This window comes from Loxodonta africana, chromosome 14 (genome assembly GCF_030014295.1).
Source record: "Loxodonta africana isolate mLoxAfr1 chromosome 14, mLoxAfr1.hap2, whole genome shotgun sequence".
Lineage (NCBI taxonomy): Eukaryota > Metazoa > Chordata > Mammalia > Proboscidea > Elephantidae > Loxodonta > Loxodonta africana.
Window position 1 is genome coordinate 48662015 of NC_087355.1, and position 23521 is coordinate 48685535.

Below are 23521 nucleotides of genomic sequence, written 5' to 3' on the forward strand. Positions count from 1 at the left end.
TGAATTTGCCCATCACCATGCAAGCAAGGAAACCCTGGTGGCGTAGTGGTTAAGTGCTACAGCTGTTAACCAAGAGGTTGGCAGTTCAAATCCGTCAGGTGTTCCTTGGAAACTCTATGGGGCAGTTCTCCTCTGTCCCATAGGGTCGCTATGAGTCAGAATCAAGTCGACAGCAGTGGGTTTGGTTTGGGGTTTATGCAGGCAAGCCAAAGCTACTTAAGCCTGGAACTCGGGAAACTAATGGTGTTTCCTAGCAAAGCAATGACTCCCCTTTAACTGCGGTAGAAGTCCTTTACATTTCTCAGAACTGGGAGAATCTGTGATGCTGCCATGTATTTATCCTTCTGAAGAACAAGTCAGGTGAAATCACCTGTGTCCATTTTTAAGGTTTTTACCCATTGCCTGCTGAATTCAGACTACCCAACCTGCGTTCAAGCCCTTTGCCAACTGCTGTCAGTTGTCCATCTGCTGGACTCTATCTGATCCCTTGTCCTGCTCCTTCCCTCAGAATTCCCTGAGAGGAATTCAGTCCTGAGCTTGTCCTCTCCCTCCATTTCTCTGAGGTTACTCACTCTGTTTCCTCAGCCCAGAGCCCCTTTCCGTTTCTTCAGACTTCTCTCATCTGTGAGCCTTTCCCATCCATCCTTGACTGGCAGTAATCTGCTCCTACTCTGAACTCCCCTAGTGCTATCAGCATCCCTCTTATGGATTTCTATCATTCCTCTACCTTGTATTTTAGTTGTTTCCACCACCTGCTTGTCAGTTTGACATATTGTGGTTGACGGCTTCCACTTTGCTATGATGCTGGAAGCTACGCCACCGGTATTTCAGACACCATCATGGTGGACGGGTTTCAGTGGAGCTTCCAGATTAAGACGAACTAGAAAGAAAAGTCTAGCAATCTACTTCCGAAAATCAGCGAATTTATTATGGATCACAACAGAATATTGTCCAATATAGTGGTAGAAGATGAGTTCTCTAGGTTAGAAGGCACTCAAAATACAAAGTGGCCCCAACAATGGACTCACGCATACCAATGATCGTGAAGATGGCACAGGACCAGGCAATGTCTCATTCTGTTGTACAAGGGGTCAGCATGAGTCAGAGCCAACTAACGGCAACAAGAATTTTAGTTATTTAGGTTGTATCTGGTTGCCACTTTGGTCTGTCCGTTCCTCAAATGCGGCCAGGGTTATTCCATCTCAGGGCCTTTGCATTGGCTGTTCTTTTAGCTGTAAATTCTCTTCCTGGAGCTTCACATTACTAACCCCTAGTAGCATATTTTTTAGTAGCATATAAGTCACAAAACAGCGGGGACCCCTTTGTCTGTTTTGTTCACTGCTGTATCCCCAGTGCCTGCAACAGTGCCTGGGACATAGTAGATGCTCAATACACATTTACTGAATAAATGAATGAATATCCTGTAATTCAGATTTTTCTTAGATCTCTGCCTAGGCTTGTACATAATTGTAGGTTTTGTCATTCTCTGATTATCCACTATGGTTTTTGCATCAGCTAAATTTGTTCTGCTTATTGGTATTTTCCTTACTTCTAAATCCATTGGAAATCCAAGTTCAAAATCCCAACAGGAGTTCCCAGTTGGAAATCTAAGATATAAGTGTACTGGTAAAAGGTAAAGGAATTTTACTCTATAACCTATATTTTTCATCTACTTTATTGATTTGAAAATAAAAATACTTCTTTTAGCATTTTAAAACCAGAATCCTTATTTGTGGAATCGTTGACCTAAGTATTTTTTTAATGTAATTATGTAGATTTTTTATTATTATTATTGAATGCATTTAATAGAAGTAATGAGTGATACTTTTATCTTTTTATCAATTTGATATTTTACATTTATTTAAGAACATAATGAGCTATGACACTCAAAGATCTAGGAGATTATATTAAAGTTTAGCCATTGGATTCAGAGTTTAATCGGGCATTCTAGTTAATTGAGTTTTTACCATAACTGTCATAATGATAGTTTTTAACCAGAAGAAAATTCTCTTTAGCATATTCAATCCTTTTGATGTTTTCTGATGTGCTACTATTTTAACGGTAAAAATCCTTGGGAAAACCAGTTCTGTTTCACAGGATCCAATGTTCTCCTCGGTAGGAAACATCTGCTTGTTTATGCAAAGACTGAATCAGTGATAGATTGAAAATGCCTTTCACATTTTTCGCCCTCTGATTTATTCTTAGTTGCATTGCGATAGATGCATTCCTGTAAGTGCCTCCCTGCACTGCATTTGAGTAAATAGCCAGGACTCAGCACTTTGTGGACATGCAGTAACCTTCATTATCTCTACCTAACTTCCTTTGGCTTCTATTTTCCCCATTTATTACTGGGATGAATAAATAGAGAGCAAAGATGATTTCCAAAGAGCCTCTGGCAAAGAGGTGGAATGAGGAAAATGTCCAAAGGGAGTCATGCAGACCTGGGAATTAGAAGCAAATCAGACCTGCCATGTTTTTGGTGGAGTAACAGGTCTTTTAACTGTGCTTTTCCTCAGCCCCCTCCTCTGCAAGCGTCAGACGGTGCCAGATTATCTCAGCGTGAATCAGTGAGAGTGTCATTCTGAAGCGCTTTAATTTCCCAAAGGACAGGAATATACTTGATGCAAACAAGTACAAATGCCTGCTCATGATCATTTATAGTTCTCAAGAACCATCCAGATATTTCCAGAGCACTTTCTTTGACATAAGAAAATACAAACTGATGCTAATTAAAAATTATTTAATAGACATGAGTATTCCAACTTCAAAAAATATGTTTTTTATGTATGTATAGAAATTTACCTGGAAGGAAAACTCACCAAGACGTTACCAGTGGTTACCTCTGGGTGGTAGGATCACAGCGGGTGGAATTACTGGGTTCTTTTATTTTTTCCATATATTTTTATGTTTTCCAAATTTTCTACTATGATCATACATTAATACTTACAATGTTTTTTAAGAGATATTTTTCTTTTTTAAATTGTTCTTGAAGTATGTATATAACATAAAATTTGCCATTTTAACCATTTTTAAGTGTACAATTCAGTACCATTAATTATATTAACAATATTGTGCAACCATCACCACTCTTTCCAAAACTTTTTCATCACCCCAATCAGAAATTCAGTACGCTTTATGCAATAATTCTATACTCCTCCCTTCCCCCAGCTCATGGGAACCACTAATTCACTTTCCGTCTCTATATATTTGCCTAATCTAGACATTTCACGTAAGTGGGATAATACGGTATTTGCCCTTTTAAGTCTGGATTATTGCATTTAGCGTATGTTTTCAAGGTTCATCCACGTTGTAGCATGTCTCAGAGCTTCATTTCTCCTTACAGCTGAATAATACTCATTGTCCAGATAGAGTCCCTGGGTAGCACGCATGGTTAATACACTTGGCAGCTAACCAGAAGATTGAAGGTTTGAGTCCACCCAGAGAAGAAACACCTGTCTATTTCCAAGAAACCAGCTATTGAAAACCCTATGAGCACAATTCTACTCTGATACACATGGGTCAGAGTCTAATCGACAGCAACTGGTTTATGGATAAACCATATTTTGTTTATTCATTCAACTGTTGATGGGCATTTGGGTTGTTTCCAGCCACCTTTTGGCTATTGTGAATTTAAGAGTTATTTTAATCAGTGCTATAGAGTCGCTTGTTGCACTGCCCTGTGTGGAGGGTGCCATCTTCTTCAGAGTTGTGTTCTTATAGTGCAACCCTTGTCTCAGTCCAGGATTTGTGTGCGGTGGAGGACCATGCCTGTGAGCAGCTCTGTGTGAATGTGCCAGGCTCCTTTGTCTGCCAGTGCTATAGTGGCTACACCCTGGCTGAGGACGGGAAGAGGTGTGTGGGTGAGTATTCCCTCCTGACTTGCTTAGTGAAGAAGGACAAGTTAAGCATAATAAGGAGGGAGGGGGAGGCTCAACATGTGCCTCCCACGTGTAAAATTATTTTCCTTTGGGTTTCAACAAAGTGCTCAGTTCTTTGGCCTAGTAGTTAGTCAGATTTTGACCTTTAAAGATTTCATTTATGGCTGAGGTCAGCATTTTCTCATTCTGGGTCCACAGGAAAAAGCATATTTATGATAATCTATATAAATATGATTGTTACTGTATCACTTGAAAAGGACTGGGCGGATTTCCATCAAATTTGGAGGGTATGGTTAAGAGGGCTGACTTCAGTATAGCCCATGTATTATACATGAAATTCACTTGGTGTTGGGCAGGTTACTGAATGTTACCTCAAAGATATAAAAGGCCTTCCTCCCTAATACTGTACCTGCAGCTCAGTGAGAGACCCACGTGACCGCCACATGTAAGAGCCCAGCCGTACTTCATGGTGAGAGAAAACCAACAGTGGTTTCAAATGCAAGAGTCTCAAGGGCAGTGCTTGGAACTTCAGGCACCAACTTGCAATCAGCTGAGTGACTGTCTTAGTTACCTAGTGCTGCTATAACAAAAATACCACAAGTGGATGGCTTTAACAAAGAGAAATTTATTTCCTCACAGTAAAGTAGGCTAAAAGTCCAAATTCAGGGCATCAGCTCTAGGGGTAGGCTTTCTCTCTGTTGGCTCTGGAGGAAGGTCCTTGTCATCAATCTTCTGCTGGACTAGAAGCTTCTTTGTCCCAGATCCCTGGGTCCAAAGGAGACACTCTGCTCCTGGCACTGCTTTTGTGGTGGTATGAGGTCCCCCTGTCTCTCTGCTCGTTTTCTCTCTTATATCCCAAAAGAAACCGGCTCAAGACACAATCCAATCTTGTAGATTGAGCTCTGCCTCATTAACACAACTGCCGCCCATTCCCCCTCATTAACCTCATAGAGGCAGGATTTACAACAATAGGAAAATCACATCAGATGACAAAATGGTGGACAATCACACAATACCAGGAATCATGACGCAGCCAAATTGATACATACATTTTTGGGGGACTCAATTCAATTCATGATAGTGGTTTACCGCTTGGGCTCTTCCACATTGCACGACCAGGACAAGAAGTAAGAGAGGTGGGGCTGGCACTGATTTCTTCGTGACAGATAATGACTCTCCTCACACCTGCAGAGCAGGCCAGCAAATCTCTAATGTGTGTGTGGAACCCCTATTTTGTCAAGAAAGCCCTTTAAACTTGCATGGTCTCATTTGTCCTTCCACTGACAAACAGCCTCAGTTTTCTCACCCATAATGTGGAATAAATACCTACATCACAGGGTTGTTCTGGGGATTAAATAAGATATTGTATAAAGTTCCTAACACATACTAGGCACTTATTGTCACTATTATCATCATCGTTTCCTGGAGGTGGTGAAGTGTGAAATTAGAAGAGAATGAAGGACTGAACCTATGGGCTGTAGGCACATATAGGGAGCAGAAGGGAGAAGTGGGGGCAGGAAAAATATCTATGAAGGAACATCCCAAGGAGGGAGTGAGGGAAGAGAGAAGATGTGAATTAGAAGAGTCCCAATGGAGAGGAGAATTTCTAGACCAGGTCCATATTAATGTCATGCGACAAAGGGAACAGAGCTTTGAGAAAAGGCATTGGAGTCACCTCAGCAAACATTTCAGTACTTTCTACCAGTCATCTCCTGGGCATTAGGGACACAAAGATGACCAGGAGATCACTGCTAATGTTCAGGAGCAGTGGGGTAAAGGACAGATTTCAAGGGTTAGAGAGTGAGGGGTGAGAAAGCAAGGACAGCAAGTTTGAACTATTCATTTAAAGAAGTTTGGTTGAAATTAACCATGCCTGGCTACTGGTGGTTCGATGCAATGAGTTTTCAGTTTTAATGCTGCCATAGCAATGGTTCCATCTCATGGACGCATCCCAGAATCATGACTGTGACATGCATGAAAATTCAATTCTTAGTCACCTACTTGAGACTGTTCACCCTTTTAAGTTATTGAAGCCTTAAATTCACCTGTCAGAGCTCTATCTCCCTATCTGTTCATTTCACTCTTATAGTACTGAATTTATTTCTACATTCAGGTGATCAAGGGTGGGTTACCTACTAACTATTTTCCTTTCACTTTAATTGAGTACCTGTATTCGTAATCCATCAGCTGCCATTAAAACTATGCTGATTTCCATCCAAAATGGTGTATTTTTCAAAGATAATTTCATTGTTATTGAATGTCTTTGAGGGTGAATTTTCTGCTGTACTTGCTCAACTGGTGTTTACCCACTACCAAAGTTTCTGGGTAGCTTTGGTCCTGTTTGCATCTTATCTGCCCACCCAGATTAAAAACACTAAAGGTCGGAGGCCACTTGTACGTTTTCATCCTTCACAGAGTGAACTCACAATATGATTTTCTTGAGTCATTGAGGTTGAGTGACTGGTTAGAGTCTCAAGCATTCCTGTTATTTTAGTCTTTTCCCCTTGATTGGTTTTTAAATTATGAAATCAATTTTTACCTATTTAAAAAATTTTAAAAAGATGAGAGAGTACAGATGTGTACAAAATCAAAACCTAAAAGTTGTGTCTCCTCAGTTCTACTTCCTGGAGGTATTCCCTGCTAAAAACTTCGCTTATTCTTCCTGACCTTCTTAAAGATGTCTTACTTATTGCCTCAGTTATCAAGTGCTGCTATAACAGAAATACCACAAGTGGATGGTTTTAACAAACAAATTTATTTTCTCACAGTTTAGGAGGCTAGAAGTCCGAACTGAAGGTGCTAGTTCTAGGGGAAGACTTTCTTTCTCTGTTGGCACTGTAGGAAGGTCCTTGTCTCTTCTGAGCTTCTGCTCCTAGACAATCTTCATGTAGTTTGTCATCTCTCTTCCCCCATCTCTGCTTCTCTCCCTTGCTTGTTTAATCTCTTTCATATTCAAAAGAGTATATACACACTACGCTAATCCTGTCTCATTAACATGACAAAGACAGCCCATTCTCAAATGGGATTATAACCACAGGCATAGAGATTAGGGTGTGTAACACATATTTTTGAGGGACATAATTCAATCCATAACATCACACCCCTTGGCCCCCTAGAACTCATGTCCTTGCCACACACAAAACACATTCACCCCATCACATCCCAAAAGTCTTAAATCAACTCCCAAGTTCAAAATCTCATTTTTTGAAGTATCTATACCAAATATGGGTGAGATTTTAGGTGTATTTCATCCTGGGGCAAAATTTACCTTCATCTGTGAACTTATGAAATCTAGAATACAAGTTACCTGCTTCCAAAGTATAATGGTAGAAGAGGCACAAGGTAGACATTTCCTTACAAATGGGAGAAATTAGAGGGAAAGAGAGGATAACCGGCACCAAGTAGATCCAAAACCCAGCAGAACAAATTACATTAGCTCTCAAGGCTTGAAAATAATCCTCTGTTCTCTGAGACCATCTTGGCAATGGCCCCACCCTTAAGACTTTGGGCGTTGGTCATACTGTCTGGATTCTGGGCAGAGGCCCCTTGGCTCTGGGCTTCAGCTCCGCCTTTCAGGCCCACTGGGATGGCAACTCTACTTCCTTGGCTTTGGGCTGCCCCATTCTCCTAGTCTGGTCCCTCTGAGTGGCACCCCCATCCCCTCGGCCCTAGCAGACCCCTTTCTTTTGCCCCCTTGGGCATGATGGCCCCGCCACCTCAGCTTTGGGCAGCACCCCTATTCTCTTAGCCAGACTGAGTGGCAGCCCCACAGTATGGAACTGAGATGGTGAAGATCTGACTCTTTGAAACCTAGGAGGCCATGGCCCCACCCTTTGAGACCGAGGCAGCTCTGCTTTCCACGCTCCTCCAAACAGTTCTGCTGATCTCTGAGCTGCTCCAGTGATGGTTCTTTTCTTTTCTTGGAGTGCAATAGATGTAGCTCCTTTGGCCTGTTTCCCGCCTGTAGAATTCCAAGATGCAGACTTTCGTTCTTTTTATGTCCACTTCGTTCTAAGATGATGGGTTTTCTGCTGTGGTAGTTGGTTAGATCTATCAGTCACAGGCTTAATTTCTTTAACAAAAGATTGTGTAGCCACATCCTTGGTGAACCTTCTAGGACACGTGTTCTTAGTTCGTACAACAAAATTTTCCACATCTTTAAGTTTAGTTTTCATTTTGCACATTTTGAAGTCCATCTCTTTCCTCTTGCATTTTACTATAAGCGGCAAGGAGAAACCATGTCTCCTCAGCCAGATATCCAAGTTCATCTTTTATAAGTTCTGCCTTCCACCAGACATTTGAATATAATTCAGAAAAGTTCTTTGCCACTGAATAAAATCATCACTCTTACTTCATTGTCCGATCACATGTTCATCATTTTCTTTTAAAGTCTGACCAGAAGCATGTTTGACATTCACATTTCTAGCAACATCCTGTCATTGGCACCACATGTTTTCTGTAAGACAATAGAGACTTTCTCTGTAGCTCTCCTCCCTTCCTTCTGAGCCCTCACCAGAACTGCCTTTGATGTCTGTAGTTCTACCAAAAGTCTCTTCAAGGCAGTCTAGGCTTTTACCATTAGGCACCTTAAAACTCTTCCAGCCTCTACCCATTACCCAATTCCAAAACCACTTCCACATTTTAGGTATTGAAACCGGACCAATGGGTCCATGCCCAGGCTGCAAGAAGCCAAACTCTCAGACGCTGCTTTTGAGAGGAAGTTTATTTCTCAGTCTAGCAAAGCAGGAACTCAGACATATCGACCTCAGATTGAGTTCCCCGATCCACGCGAGCAGAGTACAATTTATACTTATACATATCCATTTAGGGCTGGAGGGAAACGAGAGGCAGGATCAGAGGTTTTACATATTCATAGTTTCTACTGATTATTTATTACAAGGCAGGGCTAAGACTCGGCACAGAAGTGGCCGACGGACCAAACGCTTTTGAAATGGGCTCAATTATTGTCGCTGATGCATTTCCAATGATTTTGGTTTCTTGGCATGAGTCTTTTGGTTCCTTGACATAAGTTCTTCTGCGTTACTGCACATGCGTGGCAGCCCAGGGCCGTTTGTCAGTCATCGTGGTCTGCTGTGTGCATGTCAGGCTACTCTGAGCTGGTTAGACCTGGACTCTTCCAGGGCTCTCGGTGGGCCTGAAAAACAACTTAGGGAAAGTAAGTGATGTGGTGGGGAGGTGTCCGGGAGTGGCCTGGTACTTGATGGAGTACTAATTAATTATGTGTCTTCAGTGTCTTCAGCCTCCAGAGTCCCCTAACAAAACCTGTCAGAGCAGCATTCCCACTTCTCAGCACCAAATTCGTAGTTATCGAGTGCTGTTACAAACAGAAACACTACAAGTGGATGGTTTTAACAAACAGAAATTTATTTTCGCACGGTTTAGGAAGGTAGAAGTCCAAATTCAGGGTGGCCAGTTCTAGGGGAAGGCTTTCTTTCTCTGCCGGCTCTGGAGGAAGGTCCTTGTGTCTTCTGACAAGACTGCTCCTGGGCAGTCCTCATGTGGCTTAGCATCTCTCTTCCTCCTCCTCTGGTTCTCTGGCTTGCTTGTTTAACCTCTTTTATATCTCAGAAGAGATGATTTAAGACACACTCCACACTAATTCTGTCTTGTTAACATAACAAAGACAATCCATTCCCAAGTGCAATTATAACCACAGTCATAGAGGTTAGAATTTTATAACATATATTTTGGGGGGACACAATTCAATCCATAACACTTACGGTATTTGATTATCATTATGACCCAGGGTTTAGCACACAGTAAATGGTTAATAAATGATTGTGGAAAAATGAATTGCACTTAAGTATGTGTTTACCCCCAAACTTGGCCTGACTTGATTAGGGTGGCAGCATGATAAAAATACAAACTACATTTATTGAATGTTACTAAGTCCCAGGCACTGTTTGAAATATTTTACACGTATTACAACAACCCTGTGAGGTAGGTACTATTGTTACCCACATTTTATAAGTCTCTTAACCTCTCTGCTTCAGTTACTTTATCCGTAAATTGTGGGTAATAATAATTCCTATCTCAGAGAGTTTTTGTGAGGATTAAATGAGTTAACATGTGTAAAGTGCTTTAAAAAAAAGAGTTGTTGTGGCTTCAGCTCCAACTCATGGGGACCACGTGTGTGTCAGAGTAGAACTGTGCTCCGTAGGGTTTTCAATGGCTAATTTTTCAGAAGTAGATTGCCAGGGCTTTCTTCTGAGGTACCTCTGGGTGGACTTGAGCCTCCAACCTTCGAGTTAGAAGGCAAGTGTGTTAACCGTTTGCAGCACCCAGGAACTCCATAAAGTGCGTGGAACAGTGCTATATAAGTGTTTGCTGTTACTATTATTGTCATTTTAGTGTCTGATATGCATTAGGCAACTGATAAACATTAGTTGAATTGAATTTCTTTATCCTTTATGAATTTTTGTCTTTTTATGAACCCTTGCATTTATTAATATGTCACATGTATGGTGGATTTTTAAAAATCATGTTGTGGTCTGTACCCATAATGACAGTGGTACACAGCGTGAGGATCGAGCATGGCATTACTGCCGCCTTCAGAACTTCAGAACTTACTCCCATATTCTCCTGTGTCAGTTACCCTCAGTGAGGTGGGGATGGTTGATATTTACGCTGGGGACCAGGGATGAGAGGATCGATTTTTATATTGAAAGATCAGATTTTTAATTCATCAGCCAACTGCTCATATTTGAAGCATGACTTCCCGCTCAGATGTTAAGTATTGGATTTCTCCCCTATTGTTATCAAGATCAATAGGGAACCCTTTCTCTGAGTGTTTAGATCCTACATGTAAAAATCCAGTCATGCCTCAGGGAGGAGGGGTCTTGTAAGTCTGACTTTATTTGTGTGTTTAATATATGCTTAAGGAGCCCTGGTGGTGCAGTGGTTAAGCACTTCGCTGCTAACTGAAAGATCCATGGTTCAAACCCACCAATTGCTGTTCAGGAGAAAGATGTGGCAATTTGTTTCCATAAAGATCACAGCCTTGAAAACCCTATGGGGCAGTTCTACCCTGTTCTGTAGGGTCGCTATGAGTTGGAATTGACTCAACGGCAATGGGTTTTATGAGAATATGGACTTAGCAAGTAAATTGATTCTACCATCACTTTAAACAGCAAATTTGATTTTTCTTACTTCACCATCAACAAACATTAAAATCCAAATGTTCTTCTTTAAAATATCTTGTTTTTGCTAAAGCTGTTCTTGCAGACTGGTCCCTGTTGAGAAAACCTTGGACTGTGACCAGATTATAAATCAGAAACCTTCAGTCTCAGGTTTTACTGTCTTGCACCAAGTATCATTTATCCTTGGAGACAGCTAAGTGATTTCTCACAAGTTGAGCAGAGACTAAATGTGGCAAGACTGGCTTCAAACTCTAAGATTTTAACCCTTGTGATCAGGAGGGCTGAAGAATGATATCCAGGAAATTACTCTTTCCATTTGTAAAGGAGAGTATAGAAACTTCAGGCAAAAGCTACAGAGAATGGATTTTGTTAAAGTAGACGAGACCTTCAAACAATAGAGACATTGCTAAGTTACACACATAGATTGCCTTCATATGTCTGCCTCCTAACCTTGGCTTCCCTTTTTATGAGTACAATTTTGCAAGCAAGGAAATTACACCAAGAACTCAAAACATGCAACGAAGAATGTCAGAGTTGAACGGACTAGCTTGTCAGTTGCTGTTGAGTTGACTTCGACTCATGGCGACCCCATGTGTGTCAGAAAACTGTGTTCTATACAGTTTTCAGTGGCTGGTTTTTCAGAAGCAGATCACCAAGGCCTTTATTCTGAGGCACCTCTGGGTATACTTGAACTGCCAACCTTTCGATTAGCAGCTGAGCACATTCACCACTGCACCAGGGACTCTGATGAACTAGCTGTTGTTGTTGTTAGGTGCCGTCGAGTCGGTTCTAACTCAGAGTGACCCTATGCACAACAGAATGAAACACTGCCCGGTCCTGCACCATCCTCACAATAGTTGTTACGATTGAGCCTTTGGCCTTGAAAAGCTTTTAGGTGCCTGGAAACAGGCTCCTCCATGTCTAGCCGCTGCACTGTTGGCTTACTCTGGTGTCTCCAGCAGCCTGGCAGCCAACCCGGTGGTTCTCAACTCAAGGTGAAATTTGACACCTTTTCATTTCAAAGGCCAGGGTCTTGGGACCCAAGAATCCCTGAATCTGCCTTTGCCATCCCCTCTCTCCCACTCAGTTCCCCCAGAGAGCTGTGCATACAAAGAACAAAAGTGAAATGAGAATCAAAACTTGGAGAAGCCAGTTTATCCAGTGAGACTGGCCCTGTGGTTGGCTGATTAATGGAAAAAGTCATTTAAAGAGGGGAATCATAAAAAACTGCATATCCAGACCCATCCTACCCATTTTGTCTTTATTTAAAAACATTAATGTATGTTTAGTAAAAATCAGTAATTTTATGTTGATTTGAAGAAAAAAATATGATTTTCTAAATCTTTTTGTATAAACCATACCTGTAATGTGTTGTCTATGATTTTTAGTTTTAGATCCTTTAAATTAGAGCAAAAATTTGAAGACTTTTCTAAAACAATCTAAAGTCAGAATCCTTGTAAATTTTTATGAATTTTTCCCCAATCTTTCACACTTCTTCCATCCATGGCTGGTTCTACAGCAATTTTGGCTAGCAAATGGCCTTAATCGAATCTTTACACAGCATTCAACTTAGTTTTTTATTTAAAAAAAAAAAACTTTTGGTGTTTATATTTATTGGTTTTTCATAATATTTAATTATATTAACGGTAACATGTATAAATACCGTATATACTTGGAAACAAAAGCAATTTTGACTCTTTATAACAGCAATTCGCAAATTTTAGTATGCGTCCAAATCACCCAGAAAACCCGTTGCTGTCAAGTCAATTCTGACTCATAGCAACCCTGTATGACAGAGTAGAACTGCCCTGTAGGGTTTCCGAGGAGCAGCTGGTGGATTCGAACTGCCAACCTTTTGGTTATACAGATTCCTGGACCCCACACCCAGAGTTTCTGATTCAGTAAGTCAGTGGTATCCATTGCCAGTTATGACTCATAACCACCCTATAAAAAAAAATTAGGACAGAGTAAAAATGTCCCAAAGTTTCCAAGGCTGTCATCTTTACTACAACAGACTGCCATATCTTTCTCCCATGGAGTAGCTGATGGGTTCAAACTGGCGACCTTTTGGTTAGTAGCTGAGTTCTTAACCACTGCACCACAAGGACTCCTTAGGTTAGTTGTATGGCCCAAGAATTTGTATTTCTAACAAGTTCTCAAGTGAAATTGATGCAGCTGGTTCATGGACCTCACTTTTAAAAAAAAAAAATTTTTTTTATTGTGCTTTAGGTGAAAGCTTACACAGCAAATTAATTTTCTATTCAGTAATTCATATATGAATTGTTCTGTGACATTGGTTGCAATCCCTGCAATATGTCAGCACTCTCCCTATTTCCACCCTGGGTTTCCCGTTTCCATTCCTATGGTTCCCTTCCCCTTCCTGTCTTTTCATCTTTGCTTTTGGGCAAATGTTGCCCTTTTGGTCTCACATAGTTGATTGCTCTATGGATCACATTCCTCACGGGTGTTACTGTTCATTTTTTAGGCCTGTCTAGTATTTTTTTATTATTATTATTTGGCTGAAAGGTGGCCTCTGAAAGTGGCTTCAGTTCCAAGTTTGAAGGGTGTCTTAGGGCAGTAGTCTTCAGGGGTTCCCCCAGTCTCTATTAGGCCAGTAAGTCTGGTCTCTTTTATGAATTTGAATTTTGTTCTATATTTTCACCCATTGTAACCAGGACCTCCTGTTGTGTTCCTGGTCAGAGCAGTCAGAAGTGGTAACCAAGTACTATCTAGTTCTTCTGGTCTCAGCTAGAGGAGGCTGTGCTTGGTGTGCACCATCAGCCCTTTGGACTAATTGCTTCTTTGAGTTTTTGGTTTTCTTCACTTTTCTTTGCTCCAGATGGGAAGAGACCATCAGTTATATCTTAGGTGGCTGCTCGCTAGCTCTTAAGACTTCAGATGCTATTTGCCAACTAAGAATGTAGAACATTATCTTTATGAACTATGTTATACCAATTGACCTAGGTGTTCCCTGAGACTATGGTACTTTGCCTTCAAGCCCAGTAGCTAAGTCATTCGAGGAGTTTGGTTATGTCTAAGAAGTTTCCATAACTGTGCCCCCTACACGCTGTATTATATGTATGAATTTACATACAGCATATACAGACATGTATGTAGAAATATTCACAACCGTGCATGTATATGCATGCACGTGTACCCTCGTACTACCTCCCACATTTATTTAACATATATATCTACCTACGTATCCACACAAATTATTGTTTGGTATTACTTTTGTTGCAAGATTATATGTTATAGTATTTACCATAGTTGCTATTCTTGTGTACCTCTCAGCGTCTTCCTTTGCCTTGGTCATGTTGTATTGCCTTTCCCTTCACCAGCGTTAACACGTGTCAACTATCTATTTAGTGATTCTCTCCCTCCCCATCCCATCCCTGGTAACCATCAAGGAATGTTTTGTTCTGTGTGTAAACCTATTCTTGACTTTTTATAATAGTAGTCTCATATAGTATTCGCCCATTTGTGATTGACTTATTTCACTTAGCATAGTGTTCTCCAGATTCATCCATGTTGTGAGATGTTTTGTGGATTCCACCTTATCCTTCATTGTTGTGTATTATTCCATTATATGTATGTACCACAATTTGTTTATCCATTCATCCTTTGATGGACATTTAGGCTATTTCTATCTTTTTGCTATTGTGAATGATGCTGCAGTGAACATGGGTGTGCATATGGCTGTTTGTGTCACAGCCCTTATTTCTCTAGGAGATATACCTAGGACTGGGATTGCTGAGTTATAAGATATTTCTATTTCTATTTCTAGCTTTTTAAGGGAGTGGCATACCATTTTCCATAGTGGTTGTACCATTTTACAGTCCCACCAGCAGCCTATAAGAGTTCCGATCTCCCCACACCTCACCAGAATTTGTTTTCTGGTTTTTTGATCAGAGTCATTATTGTGGGGTGAGATGGCATCTCGTTGTAGTTTTGATGTGCATCTCTCTCTGAGTTTAAGTCAACTCCACGGCAATGGGTTTGGTTTTTTGGTTTTTAATAGCCAATGGTCACAAGCATTTCTTCATGTGTTTGTTAGCCACCTGAATGTCTTCCTTGGTGAAGTACCTGTTCATGTCCTTTGCCCGTTTTTTGGTTGGATTGTCTGTCTTTTTTTGTTGAGGTGAATTTTTCTATATATTTTAGAGATTAGACCCTTATCAGATATGTCATTGCCAAAATTTTTTTCCAGTCTGTAGGTTCTGTTTTTACTCTTTTGGTGAAGTCTTATGATGACCATAAATATTTAGCTTTTAGGAGGTTCATGGACCTCACTTTGAGAACCAATAAACATACAACTCAGTCAATGGGAGAAGTGCGCAGGTGTTCTAGCGTGCAAGTGTTCTCCCAGCCTTGAGCGTTTAACATATTCTGGGCTTCAGTCACAATTTCCAGAGATAATGAAAAACATTGATTGGTCAGGAGTTGGTTAAGTAGAGGTCAGTTAAAAGAGCTTCTTCTATACCACTTTTTAAACACCTGATCTAACATTGAATACTCAATTCTTGAGCATTCTGGAAGAAGACTAATTTTGAGTATGGGGCTTAGACTTGAGGACTAAGCAAAACCTCTAACCTCTTTTCAGTCTAAATTTTGGGGTCAGCATATTCAGGTTTCCTCTAAGGGACAGAGATGGCTGGGCTCAGAGATTACACAGCATGATGAGAAAGAGAAAGTTCAAGAGAGAGGAGTTTGGGTTTTTGCCTTTTAGGTACAGTGAACTGCCTGTGCATCATTGTGGCACTGCCTATGTCCAGAAACTTTGAAATCAAATTAGCAGCTTCGCTTTTTGGAGGAGATACTAAGAAGAAGGTGGCCAGAGGTAGGCCTGGCTGATTGAAGGTATAAAGTATACAGAGGCAAACATCCAAATCAGGGATTGGGAGATTTTCAAGATGGCCAGTCAGGAGAGATTTTCAAGATGACGGTGTGAAGAGGTTGAGGTAAGGAGTGCTGTCTACTCATAAAAGCCAGTATGGACCACAGCATGGCCAGTTCCTGGGATACTTAGACTAGGGCATGTGCCAGGGCTTGGTACTTTGATCCTAATGCCATCAGTGTCACCACTAATTTTTTTAATGATTGATTAGTTTTTGACAGGTGAGAAATTAACATTTAGGAGGATTTGCTACTAGTTCAGTATATATGTTGTAACTAAACTCCAGCAACTGGCTAATGTCCCTTGATGAAGTAAGAGTCCATTAAGACCCTGAGACAACATGAACACTCCGTTCCCACAATAATGGTTTGGTTATTAAACCAACAACATTAGGTGCTATTAGAACACTGTAGGGAAGTGAAGTTACAAAAATGGTACTTTAGACGAAAATTTAACAAATCTGGGAGCAAAGGTATAAACACAACACAGATCATTGCCTTTTAAGGGTCTTTAGCTTGTTCCTTTGAATCCTTTCATGACTATATAAGTGTGTCATTATTTCCTCCATGCGCAGTTTTTTTTTATTGTACATGTGTTAATTTTGCAGATTCCATTTCCTTGTTATTATTATTAAAAAATTTTTGTTAGTAAAATATCCTAAAACATTATAGAGGCAAACATTTTTTAAAGGAAAAAAAAATCACCCACAATCCTAACACAACAATTATTTTTATTTCTGGACTCCTGATTTTTTTTTTTTTTTCTTTGCAAGAAGAGGCTTTTTATTCCTATTTATATCCCTGTTTATTTATCCATACTTGTCATTGCTCAACAATATGAATCCATATTTATATTTGTTACATGTATGCTTCCACTCTGTCATCCTCTTTACATCTATTTACAGTTCTAATTCAACTCCGAATGTGTCTTACTCTCTACAGCTGTGGACTATTGTGCCTCGGAAAACCACGGATGCGAACACGAGTGTGTAAATGCTGATAACTCCTACATTTGCCGGTGCCGTGAAGGATTTGCTCTTAACTCAGATGAAAAAACATGCACGAGTAAGTGATACCAAAAAAAAAATTTTTTTTTGATGCTATAATATGGGGACTGTGGCTATGGAAATCTCCCAAGTGTAGATTAAAACCCATCGCCATCAAGTCCATCTGACTCATGGTGGCCCCATGTGTGTCAGAGTAGAACTGTGCTCCACAGGGTTTTTCATGACTGTGATCTTTTGGAAGTAGATCGCCAGACCTTTCCTCTGAGGCACCTCTGGGTAGATTCAAACTTCCAACCTCTCAGGTAGTAGCCAATAGATTAACCATTTACACCACCCAAGGACTAAGTGTAGATTACCATAAGATTATGTGGTAAAGGTCTAGTACCTTCTACCCCTATTCCACCTTTGTAAGGCCCCTCTTAACTGGACAACGTCTACAGTTCCGCTATATCTCAAAGTCACCCTTTAAAGAAGTTGACAAAGGTGTATTGTATCTGGAGACCATAGGTAGGGTGCTCTTCCAGAATCTACTGAGTGTGCTGGCAACCAGACCACCTTACTTCATGTTGACTCAGCCAGCTGTGGTGATCAGCATTAACAGGGTTTAAGAAATATTTTCATGGAAGCTTTGTCACTTGCGGGCTTCAGCTCCGACTCCACACAGGCACAAGAAAATCACTGAGCTGAGAAGAGTTGAATGTGATTGCTTCTGGGTGGGGTGGAGTAGGTGAAGGGGGGTTTGCAGATAACTGCTCTTCTTTTGATTGAACTGTTTAGTTCTATTAGATTTTAACTATATGCCTAAACGTCAAAATAAATTTGAGCTCCCAATATCAGCAAATAAAAATTTATAAAGTAAAGGTGATCACTAGTTTTTTTTTAATTTTTATTGAGCTTTAAGTGAAAGTTTACAAATCAAGTCAGTCACTCATACAAAAACTTATGTACACCTTGCTATATACTCCTAGTTGCTGTCGCCCTAATGAGACAGTACATTCCCTCTCTCCACTCTCTACTTTTGTGTCCATTTGGCCAGCTTCTGATCCCCTCTCCCCTCCAGACAGAAGCTGCCCACAAAGTTTCATGTGTCTATTTGATCCAAGAAGCTCACTCCTCACCAGTATCATTTTCTGTCACATAGTCCAGTTCAATCCCTGTCTGAAGAGTTGGCTTTGGGAATGGTTCCTGTCCTGGGCCAACAGAAGGTCTGGGGGCCATGACCACTGGGGTCCTTCCAGTCTCAGTCAGACCATGAAGTCTGGTCTTTTTATGGGAATTTGCGGTCTGCATCCCACTACTCTCCTGCTCTCTCAGGGGTTCTCTGTTGTGTTCCCTGTCAGGGAAGTCATTGGTTGTAGCTGGGTACCATCTAGTTCTTCTGGTCTCAGGATGATGTAGTCTCTGATTTACATGGCCTTTTCTGTCTCTTGGGCTCATAATTACCTTGTATCTTTGCTGTTCTTCATTCCCTCATGCTCCAGGTGGGTTGAGACCAATTGATGCATTTTAGATGGCCACTTGGAAGTGTTTAAGACCCCAGACGCCACTCTCCAAAGTGGGATGCAGAATGTTTTCTTAATAGATTTTATTATGCCAATTGACCTAGATTTCCCCTGAAACCATGGTCCCCAAACCCCCGCCCCTGCTACACTGGCCTTCAAAACATTCAGTTTATTCAGGAAACTTCTTTGCTTTTGGTTTAGTCCAGTTGTGCTGACCTCTCCTGTATTGTGTGACGTCTTTCACTTCACCTAAATCTACTCGACGGCACTGTGTTTGGTTTTTTTGTTTTGTGTACTATCTAATTAGTGAATATCGCTCTCCCTCCCTCCCTCCCCCCTCTCGTAACCATCAAAGAATATTTTCTTTTCTGTTTAAACTATTTCTCGAGTTCTTATAAAAAAAAAATTTTTTTTTTAATAATAGTGGTCTCATACAATATTTGTCCTTTTGCAACTGACTTAATTTCCCTCAGCATAATGCCTTCCAGATTCCTCCATGTTATGAAATGTTTCACAGATTCGTCACTGTTCTTTATCGATGTATAGTATTCCATTTTGTGAATATACCATAATTTATTTATCTATTTATCAGTTGATGGGCACCTTGGATGCTTCCATCTGTTTGCTATTGTAAACAGTGCTGCAGTGAACATGGGTGTGCATATATCTGTTCGTGTAAGGGCTCTCATTTCTCTAGGATATATTCCAAGGAGTAGGATTGCTGGATGGTATGGTAGTTCTATTTCTACCTTTTTAAGGAAGTGCCAAATCGATTTCCAAAGTGGTTGTAACATTTTACATTCCCACCAGCAGTGTATAAGTGTTCCAGTCTCTCCACAACCTCTCCAATATTTATTATTTTGTGTTTTTTGGATGAATGCCAGCCATGTTGTAGTGAGCTGGAACGTCATTGTAGTTTTGATTTGCATTTCTCTAATGGCTAATGATTATGAGCATTTCCTCAGGTATCTGTTAGCTACCTGAACATCTTCTTCAGTGAAGTGTCTGTTCATATTCTTTGCCCATTTTTTAATTGGATTGTCTTTTTTAGTTGGGTTTTTGCAGAATCATGTAGATTTTAGAGATCAGGCACTGATCAGAAATGTCATAGCTAAAAACTTTTTCCCAGTCTGTAGGCAATCTTTTCAATCTTCTGGTGAAGTCTTTGGATGAGTATAGGTGTTTGATTTTTAGGAGCTCCCAGTTACCTAGTTTCTCTTCTGGTGTCTGTGCATTGGTAGTAATGTTTTGTATAAGTTTATGCCATGTATTAGGGCACCTAGCGTTGTCTCTATTTTTTCTTCCATGATCTTTATCATTTTAGATTTTATATTAGGTCTTTGATCCATTTTGAGCTAGTTTTTGTGCATGGTGTGAGGTATGGGTCTTGTTTCATTTTTTTGCAGATGGATAGGTGATCACTAGTTTTGCAGAAGTATTCCAAAGCATTCTTTTAATGTAAAGGTCAGAGCACTTAAGGGATTGTATATAGATTATTAAAGTTTACTTGAAGGAAGTTTGTTTCTAAAGTATTAAGGCCCAACATTTTTTTTCTTTTTTAACTTGCTTTTTATTTATTGTTAAAATAGTACATTAGCTTTAAAATAAATTCTTTCCCTTTTTATTGTCTTTTAAGTGGAAGTTTACAGTTTAAGTTATTTTCTCATGCAACAATTTATACACACATTGTTATGTGACCCTAGTTGCTCTCCCTATAATGTGACTGCACACTCCTACTTTCCACCCTGGATTTCCCGTGTCCATTCAACCAGCTCCTGTTGCCCTCTTCCTTCTCATCTCACCTCTGGACAGGAGCTGCCCGTTTAGCCTCAAGCTAAGAGGCACACACCTCACAAGTATCATTTTATGTCTTATCCCAGTAAACAAAGTCTTATAGCCCAGTCTAATCTTTGTCTGAAGAGTTGGCTTTGGGAATGGTTTTAGTTTTGGGCTAACACAGTGTCCGGGGGCCATGTTTTCTGGGATCCCTCCAGTCTCAGTCAGACCATTAAGTCTGGTCTTTTTATGTGGATTTGAGACCTGCACCCCAATTTTGTCCTGCTCCATCAGGGACTCTCTGTTGTGTTCCCTGTCAAGGCAGTCATTGGTGGTAGCCAGGCACCATCAAGTTCTTCTGGCCTCAGGCTGATAGAGTCTCTGGTTTATGTGGCCCTTTCTGTCTCTTGGGCTCATATTTTCCTTGTGACTTTGGTGTTCTTTATTTTCCTTTGCTCCAGGTGGGTTGGGACCAATTGATGCATCTTAGATGGCCACTTGCTAGCTTTTAAGACCCCAGACGCCACTCACCAAAGTGGAATACAGAACATTTTCTTGATAAATTTTGTTATGCCAGTTGGCCTAGATGTCCCCAAAACCACGATTCCCAGACCCCCGCCCCTGCTACTTTGTCCCTCGAAATGCATGGTTGTATTCAGGGAACGTCCTAGCTTTTGGTTTAGTCCAGTTGTCCTGACTTATCCTGTATTGTGTGTTGTCCTTCCCTTCACCTGAGATAATTCTTGTCTACTATCTAGTTAATGAATACCCCTCTCCCTCCCTCCCCACCCTCATAACCATCAAAGAATATTTTCTTCTGTGTTTAAGCCTTTTCTTGAGTTCTTATAATAGTGGTCTCATACAATATTTGTCCTTTTGAGATTGACTAATTTCACTCAGCATAATGCCTTCCAGATTCATACATGTTATGAGATGCTTCAAGGATTCATCAGATTCATCCATGTTATGAAATGCTTCAAGGATTCATCATTGTTCTTTATTGTTGCATAGTATTCCATTGTGTGAATATACCATAATTTATTTATCCATTCATCTGTTGATGGGCACCTTGGTTATTTCCATCTTTTTGCTGTTGTAAACAGTGCTGCAGTGAACATGGGTGTGCATATATCTATTCATGTCAGGGCTCTTGTTTCTCTAGGATGTATTCCAAGAAGTGGGATTGCTAGATCATATGGTACTTCTATTTCTGGCTTTTTAAGGGAGGAAGTGCCAAATCGATATCCAAAGTGGTTGGACCATTTTACATTCCCACCAGAAGTATATAAGTTTTCCAGCCTCCATAACCTCTCTGACATTTATTATTTTGTGTTTTTTGGATTAGTGCCAGCCTTGTTGGGGTGAGATGCTATCTCATTGTAGTTTTGATCTGCATTTCTCTAATGGCTAATGATCATGAGCATTTCCTCATGTATCTCTTAGCCACCTGAATGTCTTCTTTGGTGAAATGCCTGTTCATATCCTTTGCCCATTTTTAAATTGGGTTGTCTTTTTGTTGTCGAGGTTTTGCAGTATCTTGTAGATTTTAGAGATTAGACCCTGATCAAATTTGTCATAGCCCAAAATTTTTTTCCAGTCTGTAATTTGTCTTTTTACTGTTTTGGTGAAGTCTTTGGATGAGCCTGAGTGTTTGATTTTTAGGAGCACCCAGTTATCTGGTTTCTCTTCTGGTGTTTGTGCATCATTAGTTATGGTTTATATTCTGTTTATGCCATGTATTAGGGCCCCCAGCCTTGTCACTATGTTTTCTTCCATGATCGGTATTGTTTTAGGTTTTATATTTAGGTCTTTGATCCATTTTGAGTTAGTTTTTGTGTGTGGAGTCAGGTATGAGTCTTGTTTAATTTTTTTGCAGCTGGATATCCAGTTATTCCAGCACCATTTGTTAAAGAGACTGTCTTTTCCTCATTTGACAGACTTTGGGTCTTTGTCAAATATGAGCTGCTCATAGGTGGATAGTTTTCCATCTGGATTCTCAGTTCTGTTCCATTGGTCTATTTGTACCAGTATCAGGCTGTTTTGACTATTGTGGTGGTATAATAGGTTCTAAAATCAGGTAGTGTGAGGCCTCCCAGTTTGTTCTTCTTCTTTGGCAATGCTTTACTTATTCATGGACTCTTCCCTTTCCATATGAAGTTGGTGATTTGTTTCCCCATCTCCTTAAAAAATGTTGTTGGAATTTGGATGGCGATTACATTGTATCTATAGATCACTTTGGGTAGAATAGACATTTCCACAATGTTGAGTCTTCCTATCTGTGAGCAAGATGTTTTCCACTTACGCAGGTCTCTTCTGGTTTCTTGCAGTAGAGTCTTATAGTTTTCTTTGTGTAGCTCTTTTACGTCTCTGGTTAGATTTATTTCTAATATCTTATCTTCTTGGGGGCTATTGTAAATGGTATTGATTGGTGATTTCCTCTTTGAAGTTCTCTGTGTTGGTGTAGAGGAATCAAACTGATTTTTGTATGTTTGTCTTATATCATACTCTGCTGAACTCTTCTATTATTTCTAGTAGTTTTCTTGTGGATTCTTTAGGGTTTTCTGTGTACAAGATCATATCATCTGCAAATAGAGATACTTTTACTTTTTCCTTACCAATTTGAATGCCCTTTATTTCTTTTTCTAGCCTAATTGCTCTGACTAGGACCTCTAGCAAAATTTTGAATAAGAGTGGTGATAAATGGCATCCTTGTCTGGTTACCGGTCTCAGTGGGAATGTTTTCAGGCGCTCTCCATTTAGGGTGATGTTGGCTGTCGGTTTGTATAAATGCCCTTTATTATGTTGAGAAATTTCCTGTCTATTCCTACTTTGCTGAGAGTTTTTATTATGAATGGGTGTTAGACTTTGTCAAATGCCTTTTCTGCATCAATTGATAAGATCATGTGTTTCTTATCTTTTATTTTATTTATATGATGGATTACATTAATTGTTTTTCTAATGTTGAGCCATCCCTGCATATGTGGTATGAATCTCACTTGGTCATGGTGAATTATTTTTTTGATATGTTGTTGAATTCCATTGGCTAGAATTCTGTTGAGGATTTTTTTGTCTATGTTCATGAGGGATATAGGTCTGCAATTTTCTTTTTTTGTGGTGTCCTTACCTGGTTTTGGTATGGGGGCTATGTTGACTTCATAGAATGAGTTCAGGAGTATTCCCTCCTTTTCTATGCTCTGAAATACTTTTAGTAGTAGTAGTGTTAACTCTTCTCTGAAAGTTGGTAGAATTCTCCAGTGAAGCTGTCAGTCCAGGGCTTTTTTGGGGGGGGAGTTTTTTAATTA

The 23521-nt window shown here is 40.2% G+C and overlaps 1 protein-coding gene across 1 annotated transcript in view; it reads left to right on the plus strand.

Annotated features, from left to right (window-relative positions):
- Positions 1-23521, plus strand: part of MATN2 (matrilin 2) — a 162664-nt gene that overhangs the window by 66433 nt on the left and 72710 nt on the right. The window contains exons 4-5 of the mRNA XM_023545902.2: positions 3738-3860; positions 16877-16999. Coding sequence (XP_023401670.1) covers positions 3738-3860; positions 16877-16999 — 246 coding nt within the window. The remainder of the gene's footprint in view (positions 1-3737; positions 3861-16876; positions 17000-23521) is intronic.